This window comes from Fringilla coelebs (assembly GCF_963513975.1).
Source record: "Fringilla coelebs genome assembly, chromosome: 12".
Taxonomy (NCBI): domain Eukaryota; kingdom Metazoa; phylum Chordata; class Aves; order Passeriformes; family Fringillidae; genus Fringilla; species Fringilla coelebs.
The window spans coordinates 12,733,501-12,745,838 of record NC_140038.1 but is presented as its reverse complement, the minus strand read 5'-3'; the positions used below and the strand labels follow the sequence as shown (position 1 = coordinate 12,745,838).

The 12,338-nt window shown below is 44.5% G+C and overlaps 1 protein-coding gene across 4 annotated transcripts in view; it reads left to right on the top strand.

Moving 5' to 3' along the window:
• The window catches only part of HOMER2 (homer scaffold protein 2), a 56,255-nt gene that overhangs the window by 35,786 nt on the left and 8,131 nt on the right, over nt 1–12,338 (top strand). Inside the window, exons 3-8 of one of the 4 annotated variants that reach the window (XM_084213830.1) lie at nt 1,141–1,272; nt 6,799–6,891; nt 7,968–7,994; nt 8,093–8,277; nt 9,768–9,924; nt 12,067–12,177. In XM_084213830.1, coding sequence (XP_084069956.1) covers nt 1,141–1,272; nt 6,799–6,891; nt 7,968–7,994; nt 8,093–8,277; nt 9,768–9,924; nt 12,067–12,177 — 705 coding nt within the window. The remainder of the gene's footprint in view (nt 1–1,140; nt 1,273–6,798; nt 6,892–7,967; nt 7,995–8,092; nt 8,278–9,767; nt 9,925–12,066; nt 12,178–12,338) is intronic. The other 3 variants (XM_084213832.1, XM_084213831.1, XM_084213833.1) reach the window with 3 other exon arrangements.

Below are 12,338 nucleotides of genomic sequence, written 5' to 3'. Positions count from 1 at the left end.
GCAAGTAAGGATCTTCCTCTGGTAAATTTATTTTCAAAAAATTCACACTTTTTGCTAAATGTAAATGATAGCTTAGGAAAAAACTGCTTGGAATACACAGTAAATGATGTTGCCAGGATACTTCCTGATCATGTTAATTAAACTGTCCCACAGATTGGGCTTAATTACTGCATAATTTGCATTTTGGAAATGATGGTAGGCATTACTAAAGAAAGCTCTTGTTCTGCTAGCAGAAAGAACACTGTACATGAATTAATTTCCAGGGGAAGAAGTCGCCAGACTAATATAATGATGTATCTTGAAAATAAAATTAAGATTTTTGATAACGAACTGACATATACCTCATTCCTCTTAGCAAGATTACATTTTATATTTGTTCCACTAAGTTCCTCAGAGACTTCATCCACCAGCCTTCCTCTTGCTGGCTATTTCTTTAATTGCAAGAACCACTGTTGCTTTCAGGGTGATGAAGCAGATATTAGTTAAAATGTGTGAAGAGGCAAAATATTAGTTCCAAGGCCCAGATTTGATACTGCATATGCATTGCTGGTGATGTGCTTCACCACCCTGCCAAGTTAAACTCCCTGTTAAGCTATCAGCTTCTCCTTGTCTTGCTTTTTATTGTCTGGCTTTGTTTGAAACTTCTGCTATGTCTCTGGCATCCTGCTTGTGGAGGCCTGAGGACAGATGGAAAAGTGCAGGGGTATCTCTCTGCCCTTCAGGTCTGAGTTCAGGGGTTGCTGGGGGTGCCCTGCTTGGAGGCCTCAAGCAGGAAGCTCTTGGGGCAGTGGCTGTATGGCTTCCTAATGCTGAAAAAAAGGATTTTGCATCTGCATTTCTGCCAGGGTGGTTTTGTGCCTCCTGACCCTGCTTTGAGTTCAGTGACGTTCCTGCAGCCGCTGCGGGGCTGTGATGGTTCTTTGAAAAACAAGACAAAGCATCAGAACTCCTGCAAGAATTAAGACAAGAAAACAACTGTTTTATTTTGGAAAAAAAAAAAAAATCTTCTGAACACAGCAATTTCCCAATTTAGATTGCTAATTGCTTTGGATGATACCGTTGCTAGGATATGCATTTCCGATGTGACTTGCACGTTTTAATTCTTTTTTTGTTGTTGTTTTTTGCTCTGTCTGTGACCAGGTGATCATAAACAGCACCATCACCCCCAACATGACCTTCACCAAAACGTCCCAGAAGTTTGGGCAGTGGGCAGACAGCAGAGCCAACACCGTGTTCGGGCTGGGCTTCCCCTCTGAGCAGCAGCTGACCAAGGTAACAGGGCTCACTGCAGGGCTGCAAAGGCTTCCTGGTAAGGCAGCCTGGCACATCTCCAGCCTGGCTGCTACTGCAGGCCCTCCCCAGCACTGCAGGTCACTCATCCCTGGAATTGCCAGAATGACCATCTCTGGAATTACCAGAATGACCATCTCTGGAATTGCCAGAATTACCATATCTGGAATTGCCAGAATGACCATCCCTGGAATTGCCAGAATGACCATCCCTGGAACTGCCAGAATTACCATCCCTGAAATTGCCAGAATTACCATTCCTGAAATTACCAGAATTACCCTCCCTGGAATTGCCAGAATTACTATATCTGAAATTGCCAGAATTACCCTCCCTGGAATTGCCAGAATTACCCTCCCTGGAATTGCCAGAATTACCATCTCTGGAATTACCAGAATGACCATCTCTGGAATTACCAGAATGACCATCCCTGGAATTTCCAGAATGACCATCCCTGGAATTTCCAGAATGACCATCCCTGGAATTGCCAGAATTTCCATCCCTGGAATTACCCCTGCCTGTGGGTGGCAGAGTGCTGCTGCTGCAGGGATGAGCAGCCAGGGAGAGCTGAGTCAGGCTTGCTGACAGAACCTCTGCATTAGCACCTCATCCTGAGTTTGGTGTTAAGGGAACACTTCCCTGGACCAGGGACTGGGTACATCAGCTGGTTTGTAAAGGCTAGAGCAGCCTCTTGTTCTGAATAAGCAGCACCTGAAAATACTCCTCTGTCATTGGAGTCCTGGTCTTGACAAGTGCTTATCAAGCAGCTGAGATGATTGTTTGTTCATGTGGTAAAAAGCCCTACTTATCTCACACATACTTGACTCCTGAGGCATTGGCTGCTTGGCACTGGGCTTCACAAGTGACCCCAGCAGGCTGAGTGTCCTTGGGCATGCCACAGCCTCTCAGGTTGCTGTTCTCTCCTGTGCTTTAATAAGAAAAGATCAGGAGAAGAAGGTGTTTCTTGTGGTGTCTAGAGCAGCAAAGGCAGAGCCCTGCTCTAGAAGGATTCCCCTATCAAGCAAGGTGTTACAGGATTTTATTTTAGTAAGGCTGCCTTAAGAAGTTTTTGCATTTTCTAGAGAATTGCATTTTTGTAGGTGTTTCTTAAAGGTAAAAGTTATTTTACTTCTCATATCTTTAATTATTTTTGGACTTGGGATGCCCATAAAAGTGCCATGGCATTAATCCAGAAAGACTTATCCTGGTCAGATTATTGAGAGGGAGCTTAAGGGGGGCACTTCTAAAAGTAGCTCGAGATGACTTTTTAAAAAAGAAAAAACCCCAAAACTCTGACAGTTATCTAGCTGAAAAATATAAGAAAACCTGTTTCATTAGCACCATGCAAAGCAATGGGACAAAGATACTTCTTTATTGTCTGTGCTTCTGAGTTTAATTATTGAGCCATTAGTAAGAAAGATCAGAGTTGAGAGTGAGATTACAGCTATATAAGTGTACTGGGAATAGTAAAATCAAGTTTCATTTTATATTAATATCATTATACTCTTATAAAAGATATAAATTAAAGCTTGCCTATTTTACAGGAAATAATTGAAGTGCTTAGTCAGGAATTGGAAGGGCACACTAAGACCTCCCTAAACCAGAGATCAATAGCCCTGGCTTAAAATAAATATAAATAAATAAAGCTGAAAAATGTCAGTTGAAAGCAACAGAAAATAATGAGGCAGGAGAGGAAGTTAGCATGCCTAAAAATGCCTGCATTTTTAAGTATATTGCTTGGCCTAATAAAAGATATTGCCTCATTCTAATGCTTTGCTTCTCTTGAGATACTTAAAGCATTAATCCATACCTGTAGGGAAAAGCAGTTCAAATTAAACATGAGCCATTAATGAAAACTGCATTCTGTGACCCAGTAACCTAATTACCATTCCCATTGATTGGGAGAACCCCAGGCCTTGAGGCTGCTGTCCTGCTCAGGGTCCTGTTCCCCTCCTGCAGGAGTGGCTGCCCCCCTTTGCCCACCTGTGCTCGAGGGCTCTCGAGGCGTTGTTCAAATGGGGCAGGAATGTTCAGGCTGAGCCAGGAATCACCGAGAGGCAGCGTGGGGGGGTGAGCAGGCAGGGCTGGTGCTGCAGGTGGTGCTGAGTGTTGCCCACCAAGGGGTTAAGGAAGATCTCTGCTCTGTGCGGAGCTGCAGGTAGTCAAGGGCGTAGGGACAGAGATTTATACGGGTGAGGAACCCAGTAAAGCCAGACTTTGCACATCATAAAGCAGCTGCCTCTGGCCCCTGGGAAGCCCTGGCCTTTATTTCTCTGCGCTCCTGCACGTTCTGTGTGCCAGCCACTGCACTGCAGGGCAGCGAGCTCGGGGCAGAGGCTGCCCAGCACTCAGCACAGCCACTGGTGCGGCTGGCATCGGAGCTGGGCATGCCCTGGCTGGGACAGATGGAATCTCTGGGCGCTTTCTGGGGTGGATCAGCTCGTTGGGAGCCCCTCTGCTCTGTGCTGATGTCTCATCCCAGGAGGGGCACGGGAAAAGCTCGGGTGTGCCGTGGGTCACAGCACAGCGCCGCTCCCCCGGGGCTGTCACATCACCCAGCCTTCTGCAAACCCAGGGGGAGATGAAATATTTATGAGCCTGCTTTGGGTGGGAGCAGCTGTTTCATCCAATACTGGCACAATTTGTCAGTAGGAGACATAAAACATAATGCCAGACCAGGAGCTTGAAATTTATGCGCACAAAATCATGCTTTTTAATGTATAAAATGCTAAGGAGGTCTATTTGAATATATATATATATTTCTCCTGGTGACAAACTGCCTGTGGATTTGAACAGCCTTTAAATAATTTGTGCAAAGCACAGTAGCATCCTCGAGCCCCCCCCTGAATTTCACTGGCCAGGACTCCTGATCAAGCAGTGCTCGTGGCTGCAGCTGCCCCTCCAAAAGGCTGCATAAGTGTTGGTAGCAGCAAATCTTCTCTGTGTTGCAGCTCAGTCACACAGATTCCTGGGGCAGGGGAAGGCATGTCCTCCCATCCATGATGGATTATTGGGGTGGGATTCAGCTGGCAACTCTCCTACTCCAGTTTTTGTGGGGTTTTTTTTTGCTGATTTTGGGAACTTTGCCAGAGGGCAAGCATGGACCTAAGGAGAAGAAACATGATGAATTCTCGTAGTTGGTTTTGGGTATTTAGGTTTTCATTGCCCCTTGAGACCACACTTACCAAGTTTTCATTTACTGAACACACTTTTATTAGGAATTTGACATTCATTAAGTGCTCCCTTTTTTTGTAATGGTTTGATGGCTCAAAGTCAACTTAGACCTTGGAGGTGGAGCATGATTTTGTGATACCAGTTGTCAACTATTTGTGTTTGGTTACTAGAGAGAAATCTGCCTTCTCCTGGTGATCTGGCCCTGTGGCTGTGCCTCACTGTCAGACAGCCTCGAGCTCTGGGTGGCTGCAGAACCTCCTGCTCTGCTCCTGTGCCAGGAGTGTGGCAGTGCTGCAGAGCTGGGGCTGGCACTGCCCCTCTCAGAGCAGCAGTCACTTTCTAAATGCAAATGTGTTTAATACAAGTGTTGGTGACCTCGAGACGTGACTGATATCGTTTATGCAATGAGGTCATTATTGGGTTAGTGTTGAAGATTAGCGTTGCTCAATCATATGCAATTTTTTATTATGGAAATCTGGAAAAATGTCCTTTACTTCCCTGCTCACATAATTTTTCACAGCAGTCTCCTGTGTGCTTTACAAAGATAGCTGCAAAATAAAATTTGATAGATCACTTCCAATTCTTTTTGTCTGTTCATATTTCGTATCATCCATGAAGAACCCTCATAAATATTTCATACATAAGATGAAGAGATTTATCATAAAAGAGAAAGATTTATTACAAAAGACAGACTCAAAACACTATGCACAAGAAACACAAATGTAGAACTTACTGTTGATATAATATTTTAGAAATAATCAGCTGGTTATAGCTGCTCTGACACAGCGGTAGAGATGCTTTGTGTAAAGTTAGAGTTAAATCACTAAAGGCAGGAATGTAATGGGGTTGTTCTTAACGATCTGTGGAGTGCTGGGGAGGCAATCGAGTCATTTGTGCCTGTAGTGAGTGCAGTGCCATCAGCTGGAAGTGCTGCCATCCCTGGGCACCCTCCTTGCACGTGCAGTGCCAGCTCAGGGGCAGGACAGCTGATCCAGAGCTCCATCCTCATCCACAGCCCTGCCAACCACAGGGCACACCCACAGCATCACTCACATCCAGAATGTGCTCCTCCCTGGGTTTAACCATGGTGTGTGTGTTGGAAATTGCCATTTGTGTGTGTCACATGTGTAAATCCAGATTTCTTTTAGACCAAATGGAGAACATTTGTTTAATTGGTCTCTGCAGTCCAAATTTTACTGAGAGAGCGGGCTAAATACCTGCTGGAAATCTAAAGTTGGAAGGCAAGATTGCTAAGTGAATAATGTTTCTTTCTATTCTTCAACTGTAAATTGATGGTTTTTTCATAAGTATTCAGAATTATGCAAGGGTATAATGGCAATCCTTTTGTCACAAACTGAGCAATAAATACACCTGTTTATATTTTTACTTCTAAAATGTCTTGCCTTTCTAGCATTTCAAGTTTCTCAAGACACAGGCAAGAGAGACCAAGCAGTTTTAGCTGAAAGATTAAGTTACCAATTCTTATAGTGGATACATCATAATTTTGAAAACAAATCATGTATTGTACCTTCTTTTCCATCTTTGAAATCCTCTTAAAATTTTAAACACTATTTAAAGTGTTTGGAGCCCTGCAGCCCTGAATGGCTGTGACAATACTTGTATTTCAAAAGTGCCAGCCTGGCTTTGGAGCAGATGTCCTACAGCAACTCACAGATGTTGGGATTGTTACCTTCCATCTTTATCTTTCCTTTCCCTCACCTCTCCCAGTTTGATATATCCCTCTTACAGGAAGTATTCAAGCCTTTATCTGAAGTCTTCTACCTTTATTTTTGAAGGTAATAAGAAAATTAGAGCAGAAAAGCTTTTTGTATGACTCCATCATACATTGAGATCTAACTTCTCCTGTTTCCTGTGTCTTGATAATCCCTTGCTTACCTCCTGCAGATGAATTTACTTGCATTCTTTAATTGAATTCACTTGCTCTTAGGAATAGAAGACATTGATACTTTTTTTTATCCATACATATGTCTCTAATACTTTTGTCTTTGATAACACTGTCAACACCAAGGGAAACAGGCAAGGGAGAGGAGATAAACAGAACCAAATCAAACCTGGAGACACCAACAGTTCCTTTTCCTCCATGGGCTTTTACTGTGGTTGGCCAGAGTTATAGAGATGTTCCTCTTTTACAGACACCCACGCTTCTTTTGGAAGAACCATCCTTCCAAAGAATTAAAATGTTTTTTCTTGCCAAAAATTCTAAATTAATAAAATTAGTTGTTCACTTTTGGACATCTATACCATATGAAGATAGCAATCTTAATGGTTTAATAGATGATAAATCATGTTAATAAATATATTTCATGCTTTTTGTAGTTTGCAGAGAAGTTCCAAGAAGTAAAAGAAGCTGCCAAACTTGCAAGAGACAGATCTCAAGAGAAAATTGAAACCTCAAGCAATCATTCACAGGTTTGTAATTTAGCTTTAATACCTGTACACATACTGGATAAATAATTTAAAGTTAAATTTTCAAATGGACTGTGCCAGCTTCTGGCAGCCAGCTTAAAGTATATAAAATGGAGATTGCTGAAGGTAATTGTCAGCTGCTGGACATTAGCATTGTCAGAGGAATATTTTTCCTCTGTCCATGCTCTTTATTTTCATTTAAATCTAATTTTTTCAGCAGTCCTTGAGCTGTTGCCACTTTTTTAATAACAGGGAAAGCTATACATCCTTTGATTTGTACTGTTGAACACAGTTTGAGTCACTGGGAAGTCAGACAGTGCAGTGCTCCAGCAGACAGTAAATGAGATTCATCAATATCCTCCTTTGCCTTCTGTCCAACCCACTTCTGTGGCGTTGGGTTTGCCTGGCTCTGTGTCCAGTGTTCCCTGGGCAGCTGTGGTGTGGGAGCAGGGGTTTAGGGCTGTTGGAAGCAGCCTGTGTTTTTGTATATCTGCACAGAACCCTCTGCTGGGCAGCGCTCCTGGTGCCGCAGTGCCCACCAGGTCTGGGTTTCCTGCAGGCTGGAGAAATGGAATGCTGTCCCAGGCTCTGCAGGGCTGGCTGTGTTTCCATCTGCATTGCTTTGGGTGGGGGTGAGCCCTGCTCAGCAGGTGTTCCTGCCCTGGGCTGATGTCTGGAGGAAGGTTAGACTGATTTTGGTCAGAGAGGAATTCAGATGATGATCAAGAGAAGCTGCTGAATGGTTTTAATCCTGCAGCCACCCCCGTTTGTGGGGCTCACAGGTATAGATCTGAGTGGCTGACTTGGGACACATTTTGTAAAGACTTTGGGCATGTTCCTTGCAGTTCATTTGTTTGTTCTCTGCTGGGGGTCAGCACCGAGCAGTGTGTGAATGGTGTCTTTGTAGGAGCAGTACTGTTTCTGTTTGTTTGTTTCTACTTTGTGTGTTGTATTGTTTCATTATCTTAAAATAACCAAACCACTCTTGAAAAACACCAGCCTTATAGCTTTTTTAAAGTTTTGGACGCTTTAAACTTCCATTTGTGTATCACTGTAATTTTTTCATTCTTTTTAAACAGACCAGCTTTGCAGCCAAGATGAAAAGGGTATGTGTGTGTTACCACTGCTCTGCCAGGAGAGCCGAGGTCTCAGCCAAGTGGTGTGGGATCAAGATTACAAAGAAATTGGTGTTGTGGTCTTGCAGGAGATGCAGGAGACACCCAGTGTTGGTTTGTGTGTTGTGCTGCAGGAGTCTGGACGGGAAACACCCTCTTCCACCCGAGCGTCAAGTGTGAACGGCACAGACGACGAGAAGGCGTCGCACGGTGGCCCTGCTGAGGCTCATCTCAAATCTGAGAATGATAAATTAAAATTTGCTCTAGCCCAAAGGTGAAGTTCCTGTAGGACCTAAATTGCGTTGGAAAAGCGTGCTGGAATTATCTGAGGGATAATGATATTAACAGAAATTATTCAGATTGTAATTAATTTTAAATGGTGCTGCAGAATGGATGGATGAGCAGATTTTAGCAAGTATCTCCTGGTATCCAGTTGAGAAATATTTCCCATTTCATTTATTCCTGATGTAGTTTGTGAAGAAATCAGCCCTCTTTTATTCTGCTGATGCCAACTACTATAACTATCTTCTTTCAGGAAGTTTTAGAACTACAGAAATAACATTAAAGCCATAGGGGAGCAATTGCTGCTGATAACATGTGAAGCCAATCTTTCTTTGAGTTTGCTACACTCACTTTGATGAAAATAGATATGGATATTTAAAATTATGAAAGGGAATGAACTCAACCATAAAAAGTTGAAGTGAGAAGTATAATTTCATCAGAGTGCTTGGAAATCTTAGGGGATATTTCTAAATTGTGGACAGAGCCCCTTGAAATCACATTTCTTGCTATTTGCTTTGATAAATAATTTGGAAATGCTGAGAAGAGTAATTTGCAGCTGTAGTGAAAATACAGGCCTTGCAATATGCAAAGTTACAACATTAAAATAGAGTAATTCTCTATTGGGATCTTGCCTTGTCTGCCTCTTGCATGTGAATGTGTATCTGTGAATGGAAGGAAAATCTAACAAGATCGAGCTACTCTTAAAAGAGTATTTAAAAAACAAAGCATCACCGTAAGCAGCATTATCCAGTGAGCAATTCCAAGGTTGCATATATTATGTTTGAAGCACTACTTCTCTCTTTATTGACATTTCAGTAGCTTAACCTGCTTCAAACAGTAATGTGAGCTCATTCCTCTTGCTGAAGACACCTCCACAGGCAGGCAGCAAGTAGCACACAGGGAGTTTCAAAGCCTTCCTCCTGTTCACCCTCTAATCTTGTGCTCTGTGCTGCAGCTCAAAGCTTTGGGGAATGAGTAGTTTAATTCTGCAGCATTATGTAACACTTTTATAGTTAAGACTCAGCATTAAAACAAATTCAAATATAGATCATGTCAACCCCCTGAAATCCTCCGTTTGGAGCTGCTGTGCCATCTGCAGATGTGCAGAGTGGCCGTGCTGCAGGTGCTGCAGCCACACAGCTCAGGGGGTGTCAGGGACCTGCCAGGGTGGGACCCCAGCATGCGAGTGGGCAGCTGGACCCTACAGCCTGCTCTGACAGCAGGGCTTTTGTTCCAGACACAGGCCACTGCTGCTGGGCTTGGTGCATCCCTTTGTTTTGACAGAGGCAGTCTAATTAAGGCTTTGTTCTCCCCAGGAATGTAATGGCTAAAGGCAATTACACACATCTGAGTGCTCTTCCTCTTATTGCAACAAATTAATGGTGAACACACCGCAGTGGGGGAGTTTGCAGGCAGGTAAAAACAAGAACTCCCAGGAAACACAAGGTGAAACCAGCTCATGGTGTGCCCTGTTTTTCTCAGCTCATCCAACGTGAAGAAGTGGGAGACGGAGCTGCAGTCGCTGCGGGAGAGCAACGCGCGGCTGTCCACGGCGCTGCAGGAGTCAGCGGCCAGCATCGAGCACTGGAAGAAGCAGTTCTCAGCCTGCAAGGAGGAGAACGACCAGCTGAGGGGCAAGGTAGAGAGCACACCCGCAGGAGAGCTGCCCCTCCAGCCTGCTGCTCCCAGCTGGGCTCCCTCTCGGGGTCTCTGCGGCTCTCTGGCTGTGTGTTGGCAGATGGAGCTGCTCTGTGGAGGGAGCTGGATGGGGGCTCAGGCAGCTGCTGCCCTCTCACACAGCGGGCAGGGAGGGAGCAGAGGAGCTGCTGCATCACCTGAAGCTCCCTGAGTCAGGATTTGGGAGAATCGGTGTCAGCAGGGCTTGCTGGCCGGGGTGAGGAGCTGGAAAGGTTCTAAAAGTGGGGCTGCTATTGCATGTCCCTGTCAGAGCTCACTCAAATACTGCCAGATATGGATGAGCAGAAGGAGAGGTTGTGGCCTCAAGAGCCCAGCCTGGGAACCACTCAGGATTAGAATCAAATCCCAGCAGTGTGCAGGGCAATGAGGATGTGAGTTATTTCCTCAGCACTGTGAGCTGGGACCTCCAGTGCTAACACCTGGCACATCTCATCCAGAAATTTGCCAACAGGCATCAGCAAAAGCCTTTTCCCCTTCATTACTGAGCACATCCCTCTGTTGTGTAAGATGGAGGGTAAGCAATGGCTACAGCAGAGAACAACTCAGAAATCTGAAGGTTTAGAGTAGTCATTAGTGCCATCTCCCAGATAATACTGTGCTGTCTGCAGCAGCCCCTCTGGGCACAGGGGATCCTGGGCAGGGGGGATCCTGGTTTCCATGAGCGCTGCTTTTGCAGAGATATTTTCACCCTATTAATCCTAAATGATTTTGGGAAAGCTGGATCCTTTTCCTGCTGCTTAGATGGGTCACTGGGGCATTTGAAGTAGAGATCCGATTGTATCCGTCTGGTGAGGATATTTTTTTGTTTAGTGTTTGCTTTTGAAGAGGGAAGGAATTTAATGTCTTTTTGTGTGTCAGTGGGCTGAAAGTAGTATTTCAGCGTTGGAGGGGGTTTGGGTTGTTTGTTGGCACTGAAAATCCTTGTGGAACAACACCCTTTTTTTCTGAGGCCAATATTCACTGTTTATTCACTCATGCTTTATGGTGCACAGTGGTAATGCAGAGATCAAACCAGAACTGTACTAACTGATGTTACATTAACAAATTAATATCATTTGTTACATTATTTGGGTTCCTATATCCAGTCTCTTGTGGATAGGGGAGGAGTGAGAGGCTGGAACAGTGTGTTATGGGAGAATATCATCATTTGCAGGGTAGTTATTTCCCTGTCTGTACTGTTGCAGGCAAAAGTTGTTCTCATCAACACATGCCACATCCCAGTAGCTGTACTGGAAAAGGGGAGATGATTAAAACACCACTGCTCTTACTGCCTCTTCAAAGTCCCCATGCTGGTGACCAGGCTGTGCAGCACTGCTGTCTGTACAATGTGCTGTCTTTCTCTGTACAGGGAGGTTTTCTGAGGCTTTCCCCAAGTAGGTTCCTTGCTCAGTGCTCACACTGCACCACTGCAGTGCCCTGGGAAGTTCCTTCTCCTTCATTAATTGGGTCAGAATTTTTTGCATATCTCTCTACCTTCAAATGAGGGAAGTTGTAATCCCAAAGCAACGTGGAGCTGAGAATTAAAGTACACACTTTAATGAGCTGGTCCATTGGCCTGTGGGAAGTGCATCTCCTGGGAGCTGAGTCCAGAGCTGGCAGCAGGAGGTTTGGAGGGAGCAAAGCATGTCCCTGGGCGAGAGAACAAAGCTGCAGTTGTTGCTCTGAACTGGTTCTCCCCAAAATGTTTTGATGTTGTGTCCCTCATACACCAGCTAGAATAATAAGCAATCCCCAAGAGGTTTCTTCCCCTAACGTGTTAGGAAAATCCATTCCATGTAGCCTTGTGTTGCCTTCAGAGGAGTGCAGTGCAGATTTTATCCCCAGTTCCACTTATCTCAGCTCAGTCTTTCTTGCATTTCTGAGTGCTTCCAAGAGAGACTGTAAGAGAGAATAAATACAGACCCAGGGTTTCCTAGTGGATGTGTAAATTGACTCTTTTGAAGGAAAGAAGTGATCATTTGGTTGCAGTGAATCAAATGCTATGATTTAGGAAGCAGATCCCATGTCCATTTCATCAGCTGTGTTCTGCCCCAGATTTTCAGAAATTTGAAAAATTTCACCTAATGTCTGACATTTCTTAAAGATTGAAGAACTAGAGGAACAGTGCAATGAAATAAATAAAGAGAAGGAAAGAAATGCACAGCTGAGTAGACGTCTGCAGGAACTGGAAACAGAACTTCAGGACAAAGAGCTGGTGAGTGCCCTGAGCACAGAAATGGCATTTTCCCGTTGGAGTGGGGCTGTCTGCTTCTCTCCTTGGGTGCAGATGGATGGAGTGGCTCACCTGCCACCAGAAGCAGCTGATGTCTCGGGGTGTTGCCTGTTTCTGGGTGTTCCCCATGCAGTCCCTTGTTT